This window comes from Scleropages formosus, chromosome 5 (genome assembly GCF_900964775.1).
Source record: "Scleropages formosus chromosome 5, fSclFor1.1, whole genome shotgun sequence".
Lineage (NCBI taxonomy): Eukaryota > Metazoa > Chordata > Actinopteri > Osteoglossiformes > Osteoglossidae > Scleropages > Scleropages formosus.
The window spans coordinates 3,058,848-3,067,830 of NC_041810.1; the positions used below are offsets into that span (position 1 = coordinate 3,058,848).

At 47.9% G+C, this 8,983-nt stretch overlaps 1 protein-coding gene across 6 annotated transcripts in view; it reads left to right on the forward strand.

The window, feature by feature from the left end:
- Positions 1–8,573, forward strand: part of ppfibp1b (PPFIA binding protein 1b) — a 41,374-nt gene extending 32,801 nt beyond the window's left edge. For 5 of the 6 annotated variants that reach the window (XM_029251832.1, XM_029251831.1, XM_029251834.1 and 2 more), the window contains 6 exons: positions 3,296–3,418; positions 3,557–3,682; positions 4,930–5,118; positions 5,997–6,155; positions 6,812–6,877; positions 8,221–8,298. In XM_029251832.1, coding sequence (XP_029107665.1) covers positions 3,296–3,418; positions 3,557–3,682; positions 4,930–5,118; positions 5,997–6,155; positions 6,812–6,877; positions 8,221–8,298 — 741 coding nt within the window. Of the gene's footprint in view, positions 1–3,295; positions 3,419–3,556; positions 3,683–4,929; positions 5,119–5,996; positions 6,156–6,811; positions 6,878–8,220 lie in introns of all 6 variants that reach the window. The other variant, XM_029251830.1, reaches the window with a different exon arrangement.
- Positions 8,574–8,983: the final 410 nt, after the last annotated feature.

An 8,983-nucleotide genomic window follows, 5' to 3' on the forward strand; every position in this document is an offset into this window, starting at 1 on the left:
CAGGGAGGCGTCCAGGAGGCATCCGGAACAGATGCCCGAGCCACCTCAACTGGCTCCTCTCGATGCGGAGGAGCAGCGGCTCTACTCCGAGCTCCTCCCGGGTGACTGAGCTCCTCACCCTATCCCTAAGGGTGCGCCCAGCCACTCTGCGGAGGAAACTCATTTCTGCCGCTTGTATCCGCGATCTCATTCTTTCGGTCATGATCCAGAGTTCATGACCATAGGTGAGGGTAGGAACGTAGATCGACCGGTAAATTGAGAGCTTCGCCTTACGACTCAGCTCCCTCTTCACCACAACAGACCGGTACAATGACCGCATTACTGCAGACGCCGCACCGATCCGTCTGTCGACCTGCCGCTCCATTTTTCCCTCACTCGTGAACAGGACCCCAAGATACTTAAACTCCTCCACTTGAGGGAGCAACTCCCCCCTAACCCGGAGGGAGCAATCCACCTTTTTCCGACTGAGAACCATGGCCTCGGATTTGGAGGTGCTGATTCTCATCCCCGCCGCTTCGCACTCGGCTGCAAACCTCCCCAGTGCACGCTGCAAGTCTTGACTTGATGAAGCCAACAGGACCACATCGTCCGCAAAAAGCAGAGACGAGATCTCGCGGCCACCAAAACAGACACCCTCCGTTCCCTGACTGCGCCTAGAAATTCTGTCCATAAAAATAATGAACAGAATCGGTGACAAAGGGCAGCCCTGGCGGAGTCCAACATGCACCGGGAACAGGTCTGACTTACTGCCGGCAATGCGAACCAAGCTCCTGCTCCGGTCATACAGGGAACGAACAGCCCGTAGCAACGAGCCCCGAACCCCATAATCCCGAAGCACCCCCCACAGGATGCCACGAGGGACACGGTCGAATGCCTTCTCCAGGTCCACAAAACACATATGGACTGGTTGGGCAAACTCCCACGAACCCTCCAACACCCTAGTGAGGGTATAGAGCTGGTCCAGTGTTCCACGGCCAGGGCGAAAACCGCATTGCTCCTCCTGAATCCGAGGTTCGACTATCGGTCGGATTCTCCTTTCCAGTACCCTGGCATAGACTTTCCCAGGGAGGCTAAGGAGTGTGATCCCCCTGTAGTTGGAACACAATCTCCGGTCCCCCTTCTTAAAAAGAGGGACCACCACCCCGGTCTGCCAGTCCAGAGGCACCGTTCCCGAACTCCACGCGATGCTGCAGAGGCGTGTCAGCCAAGACAGCCCCACAACATCCAGAGACTTGAGAAACTCGGGGCGGATCTCATCCACCCCCGGAGCCTTGCCACCGAGGAGTTTTTTGACTACCTCAGCAACTTCAGCCAGGGTAATGGACGAGTCCCCCTCCGAGTCCCCAGCCTCAGCTTCCTCTACGGAAGGCGTGTCGGAGGGATTGAGGAGATCCTCAAAGTACTCCTTCCACCGCCCGAGAACATCCTCAGCTGAGGTCAGCAGCGCACCACTTCCACTGTAAACAGTGTTCGTGGAACACCGCTTCCCCCCTCTGAGTCGCCGGACGGTTTGCCAGAATCTCTTTGAGGCCGACCGAAAGTCTTCCTCCATGGCCTCACCGAACTCCTCCCAAGCCCGAGTTTTTGCCGCGGCGACTGCCAGAGCCGCGCTCCGTTTGGCCCGTCGGTACCCGTCAGCTGCTTCAGGAGTCCCATGAGCCAGCCAGGCCCGATAGAACTCCTTCTTCAGCTTGACGGCATCCCTTACTTCCGGTGTCCACCACCGTGTTCGGGGATTGCCGCCGCGACAGGCACCGGAGACCTTATGGCCGCAGCTCCGAACAGCCGCACCGACAATGGAGGAGCGGAACATAGTCCATTCAGACTCAATGTCCCCCACCTCCCTCGGGACCTGGTTGAAGCTCTGTCGGAGGTGGGAGTTGAAGACCTCTCTGACAGGGGCCTCCGCCAAACGTTCCCAACAGACCCTCACTATGCGTTTGGGCCTGCCAGGTCTGTCCAGCTTTTTCCCCCGCCATCGAATCCAACTCACCACCAGGTGGTGATCAGTTGACAGCTCAGCCCCTCTCTTCACCCGAGTGTCCAAGACATATGGCCGAAGGTCAGAAGAAACGACTACAAAGTCGATCATCGACCTCCGACCTAGGGTGTCCTGGTGCCAAGTGCACTGGTGGACACCCTTATGCATGAACATGGTGTTCGTTATGGATAAACCGCGACTAGCACAGAAATCCAATAACAACTCACCGCTCGGGTTCAGATCAGGGAGGCCGTTCCTCCCAATCACGCCCCTCCAGGTATCACTGTCGCTGCCCACGTGGGCGTTAAAGTCCCCCAGTAGAACGACAGAGTCCCCAGTGGGAGCGCTTTCCAGCACGCCCCCCAGGGACTCTAAAAAGGCCGGGTACTCTACACTGCCGCTAGGCGCATAAGCACAAACGACAGTGAGAGACCGTTCCCTGACCCGAAGGCGTAGGGAGATGACCCTCTCATTCACCGGGGTAGACTCCAACACATGGCGGCTGAACTGGGGGGCTATTAATAAGCCCACACCAGCCCGCCGCCTCTCACCTTGGGCAACGCCAGAATAGTGGAGAGTCCACCCTCGATCGAGTAGAGTGGTTCCAGAACCCAAGCTGTGAGTGGAAGTGAGCCCGACTATATCTAGACGGTATCTCTCAACTTCCCGCACCAGCTCAGGCTCCTTCCCCGCCAGTGAGGTGACATTCCAAGTCCCAAAAACCAGAGTTGGCGCCCGAGGTTCGGGTCGGCCGGGCACTCGGCCCCGACCACCGCCCAAATCACAACGCACCGGCCCCTTATGGTTTCTCCGGCAGGTGGTGAGCCCACCGAAGAGCGGCTCCACGTTGTGGCTTCGGGCTGAGCCCGGCCAGGCCCCGTGGGCATAGACCTGGCCACCAGGTGCTCGCATGCGAGCCCCCCCCCCAGGCCTGGCTCCAGGGTGGGGCCCCGGTGACCCCATACCGGGCGGGGTAAACGGACGCCTTGATTTTTTTGTCATAAGGGGTTTTTGAACCGCGCTTTGTCTCGTCAAACAAAAATGCTATATCTAGAGATCCAGAAGTTTCAATTCAATACATGAGCCTATAGATAGAATATATATTATGCCTGCTGTAAATAATGTAAATTCTATTGAATCATGAATTAGAAACACAGGATTCAAGACCTGTAGTAGTTCCATGTAAGACCAGATTTGAGGCTTGCACAATTGTTTTATTCTCTGAATATTATCTTTTAATGAGATAATGCTTTTCAAAGAAATGCAACATTTTATCTGAAAATTTAGTAACACAAAATCCTGTCCATCCTTCAGGATGACCTGCTGTCCTTGAAAGTGGGCAGTGTCCTCCACCACTTGAGCATCAAGCGAGCTATCCAGGTGCTCCGTCTCAACCATTTTGAGCCTAACTGCCTTCGCCGACGGCCATCTGATGAGGTAGGTGCTCGGGACCATTCCCAAGCAAGCAGTGGCCAATGGGCAGGTGTTGATCTAGAACATGAAAAGCTCAGGAAGGGTTTTCTCTAATGGACACTTTCCTTCCCCCTATCTACTGCTGTCTCGTTGTTGATCCAGAACAACATCACCCCAGCGGAGATCTCTCAGTGGACCAACCACCGGGTCATGGAGTGGTTGCGGTCTGTAGACTTGGCTGAGTATGCACCCAACCTGAGGGGGAGTGGAGTGCATGGAGGATTAATGGTGAGGAGCTGGGGGCAGATTGGAGGACTCGGAGGGAGGGAGACCATAGTACAAGTCTGTTTGTGTGAAGGTCCTGAAGGACCCAGCACAGGATGGGAAAGCCTGTGACCCGCAAGGACTTGGTCCTCCAGGACCTTGAGTTGAATAGTGACAGTATATTTTCGGAGGAAGGGTGTGTTGATTCTGTTCCTTGTTGTGTCTGACTGTTACTCAAGGAAGGAGTGGGCGTCATTTTACAGTTCTTCCATTAGCTTCTTATTATTTGGTTTCGGTATCAGATTTTTAACTACAGCAGTCTCTCTAGTTGTGAAATCGATCCGTTCCTGGAAACCATGCGAACACTGAAATTTTGGAGACCAGAAGCTTGTTTCCCATTATTTTAAATGCGGGAATATGCGTTCCCAGCCTATCCGAAAACTCCAAACCAATTTTCCCAAATATCACAAAGACACTGTAAAACACCTATAGCACTATCAACCCATGATTTCAGCAAGATATAAAACATATTTACATTTATCCATTTGACAGACTCTTGGGTATCAAAAGCCAAGATCAGTTATATTGACATTTTGGTTAAAGGGACTTCATAAATCAACAAATACTTGTATTCCAAGTGAATATTCAGCTGCTACTTTAACTTAATTGTTCCTTGGCAGAAATTTGGTAATCGTTCGGTAATCTTAATGCATGATCATCAGACTCTTCCCACACTTTTCCCTCCAACAGTGTCCCGTATCAGTCTAAAGTGCACATCATAAATCAGTTGCACTGTTGCTATCCAGCTATAAACAGAATGCACCTGGGACTTTGCACTGGTAACACTGCATAAGCCTAAAGTAATGTATTTACTGAAGAGCCACCAACTATATTTACTTGCTGCTATTTAGACCTCTAATCTCATATTAGATATGCTCATATGCATCCCTGTTTTAAAAAAAAAAAAAAAAAAAAATTATAATGTTTGCAGTGTTTATTCATAGTTTTTCCATCATTTACTATATAGTTACCATCCTGTCACTCTGTTCTGTTGTATCTGAGCAAACATCTACCATGTCAAAACCCTATGTGTCAACATATTTAGTCATCGCTTGTTAAATCAGTCTAACACGTACAGATGAGCTCCAGTAGATTTTCCGAAACTCAGCTGAGCAAAAAGAGTTTGAAAGCTATAAGAAATGTGGGGAAAACATTGATCAATATCCAGATCTGATGTTACAAGGATGAAGGTGTGGTGTCTTCTCTCCTAGGTGTTGGAGCCCCGTTTCAATGTTGAAACCATGGCGCTGCTGCTCAACATCCCGCCCACTAAAACCTTGCTGCGCCGTCACTTGGCCACTCATTTCAACCTGCTCATCGGCTCCGAGGCCCAGCAGCTGAAGCAGGAGTGTCTGGAAGGTCCCGATTACACGCTGCTGACCGCCACCGCCAAGGTCAAGGTGAGTTTGGCAAAAACTGTAATGAAAAAGTAATACAATGAGCCTACTGGCAACAGCAGGAAAATGCTTTGACTACAGTAATGGCCATTGAAATACTAATAGCTTCTTTTTTTAAAACATCTGATCTTATAGTATTTCAGACTTTTAAAAAGTTTGTGTCATCTGTACAATTTATGTACTTTTTACTTAAACTGTGGGATCAGGAGCTGGTGAAGTGGTTAGGGATGATGCCACCTTGCCATTAGTGTTGGAATGGATCTTTTTTGGACAGTGAGCTTCTTTTCAGTTTCAGTGAGACACCATTAAGCTGTTACAATTAGCAAATATCTTGTAATTTTCTATTGCAGTGCACCTGTGTGTCTCTTCTGTCTTTTTATACACCCCAGAACTCACTTTTCTTCTTGTACCCAAAACAAAGACCATTCAAGGTCTTTTCATCCAGTCCCAATTAAGTGTAAACTACTAGCAACAAAGGTGCTTTCTGTTAAAAATTCCTAAGCAGGCCATGCCACAGGTATATATGCATGAAACACAGGGGATCCAAGTAAGGTATAATGAGGTAGGGTAACAAAAAAAAACCATATAGTGAGTAATGAAAGAATAATTAAATCATCTTGATATAATAGAGTAAAAGATAAGTAAAATGTAGAGAGTAAATCCAGCAGTTATTCTCAGTGATTTCAGAGGGGTTCACTACTAGTCTTAATGAGCTGAGGAGCTGAATGGACAGTCAGCCTTCTGTTTGCCCTTAAATAATCGGTAGCTCAGTAAAACTGATGTTTGCGCCACTGCTTCCATGGCTGTTTTTACAGCCCTGAACAAATGCACTTCATATGTTGCAAAAATGGTAACGTACGACATTTTTGTGGTGCCCACAGCCCAGGAAGCTGTCCTTTGGAAACTTCGGCAGTCTGCGCAAGAAAAGGCAGGACGACAATGAGGAGTATGTCTGCCCCATGGATGTGGAAATGCCCAAGGGCAGCAGCTTCCTGAGGGGCCATCGTCTCTACGACGACGAGCTGGACCGGCTGGAGCAGGTGAGTCGAGGTGTCTAACTGAAACATTGCTTTCCCGCACAGACCACACAGGTGCGGCACAGCAGGTAGCGCTGGTGCCTCCGCGCTCCTGGGTCGCGCGTTTTGATGCAGGTCCGAATCCGACTCGGCCTGCGTGGAGTTCGCATCTTTTCCTTTTGTTTGCGTGGGTTTCCTCCCACAGTCCAAAGATGTTTCAGGTGAGCTGGTGACTCTAAATTGCCCATATGGCCCATAGCGTATGAATGTGTGTGTTACATTGCTGTACTGTGTGTGTGTGAAGGAAGGACTGTAGGGAGTTTAGTGTATCGGACACCGTAAGTCACCTTGAATGAAGTTAATTGCCGTGGACGGAAACACGGAAACGTCTAATCGGTTTATTGGAAGTTCTCTTTGTAACGTCAATGATCGGCAGCAGGTTTCTTCACAATCTGCGGCGTAACGTTTAAGGCTCTCGCCGTAGCATCTCTTGCTCGGATGTAATATCCAGTTTGTATAAATGGGTAAAACGTGAAGTAACTTCCATGAAAGTGGTAAATATGTAATTAGTGGTAATAAGAGATGAGCGTGAGCGAGCCGTAGCGTGGAGGCCCGTTTTGAATTCCGTTGCGCTCTACGCTAACTGGTGTGTGACGGATGGTTCTGAAAATTGTTTGCAGATGGAAGACTCTGAAGGAACAGTGAGGCAAATTGGGGCTTTCTCCGAAGGCATTAACAACCTGACGGTAGGATCTCAAACAAATCGAACTTCAAACGGTGCCTTAGCTTGAGCCATTAATTTAATCTGACAAATGAGTCGGATCATTCTTTTCATAACTGGTTTCTATGCATTTCGTATCGAATCATTCCTATAACACACACACACACACACACACACACACACACACACATTTTCTGAACCGCTCGTCCCATACGGGGTCGCGGGGAACCGGAGCCTAACACGGCATAAGGCCGGAGGGGGAGGGGACGCACCCAGGACGGGACGCCAGTCTGTCGCAAGGCACCCCAAGCGGGACTCTAACCCCAGACCCACCAGAGAGGAGGATCCGGTCCAACCCACTGCGCCACCACGCCCCCTCTCATATAACAACTTAACACTTTTTTTTGTAATGTAAATCTGTAAACTGAAATGACTAGCATTATTTCTTCTGGGGAAATTCTAATCAGGACCCAAATAAACCCAGCAACCTAAATAGAATAAGAAATATTATTCTCGTGTGTGTGTGTGTGTGTGTGTGTGTGTGTGTGTGTGTGTGTGTGTAAAAACATTCAAGTGTTAATCAAAACTGTTTAACAATTACAAATACTGTAAAGCAGTACTGTATATACACATCTCTGTGTGTATTTACTTTAGTTGTGTATGTATGGAAGAGGAAAAAAAAAAGATTTATTCCCATTTGATCATAAATTACCCTAGACATTGTGACGAACAATCAAGTTAACTGTTCTGCTCACTAAAACTGAGAGCCAAGAAGGTGGATTGCAGCACACAATCAATAACCCTGAAGGAACCTACGACGACGGCAGTTGTTCCCGCAGCGCTCCATGCCAGAGACCACTGGATCGCTACGTTCCTATTCAAAAGGGCAGACTGAAAAAATTTGTATATGAACAGAAATGTTTGTATCTTTCACGATGAGGGTAAATCTAGGTATAAAATCATTACATTTATTCATTTAGCTGATGCTTTGCTCCAATTTACAGTGTTAATCTGTTTTACAATTATTTACCCATTTATACAGCCAGGTAATTTTACTGGAGCAATTTTAGGGAAATTACCTTGCTCGAGGGTACTGCAGCCGGAAGTGAGATTCAAACCTGCAACCTTCGGGTCCAAAGGCAGCCTCTTTAACCACTACGCTTTCAGCTGCCCTTGTGGTAGAGACATATGGGTGCCCAGATCGATGGGTTTGTGAACAGTTATAATTTGAACGCTTGCAAATCGAGGAATGGGTGTGTTTTGAGTTTCACGGAAGTTTTCCTCTCTGGTAATACTGCAGTAATATAAGTGTGTTCGGCTGGGCTGAATATCACTGCTGAAGTGAAACTCTGCTGATATGTGTTACAGAGCATGCTGAAGGACGATGAGTTCTTCAGTGAGCTGTCGGCATGCTCTCCCGACGGGCTGACCGACGCCGACTCCTGAGAGCGTCTTCGCCTCGTCATCCCATTGCCATGGAAACAGACTGTGCTGACCCTACCTGAAAATGTGCCCTTCTACTTTAAGCCATGGCTGCACAGAGGTCATACATCCGGAAACCAATGCCTTCAATTCTAAACTTTTAAAAGAGGGAAAAAAAAAAAAAAAAAAATTATTACATTGTGGAAAGTCTTATCCAACCCTTAGTCTTCAAGTATTTTTGTTTCTCCTCTGTCTGGATGTGAGGTTTATTTGCTGCTTATTTCTTGTTCTGTCATCCTTTTTTTGACTAATTTGAAACTTTAGACTTCCTACCAGCTGGTTACTGGATACTTTTTTTATGCCATATGTGTGTTTTGGAATAGGGATTAGGTATTGGGAAACATACAGAGCATGGTGATATAATCCCCTTAAAATGCCAAGATATTTCAGGAAAGAAAACTGAGCCAGATGTAGCCAGTTTGTGTATTTGCAGTAACAAGTTCCCTCTGACCCCAAAACCATTTACTGTACTGCCATAAAAAAGTTAAATGGTAAATTAATGTGAAAGCACATGACAGGAAGCTACAGTTATCTATGGAAACTTTTTATGCGCATATTTTAACTTATAGAAGATCCTCCAGTCTCCTGTGTTCTTGTTCTTTGCTTGCTATTTTATTTACTATCACCCGCACCAGTTAAATGTTAATGT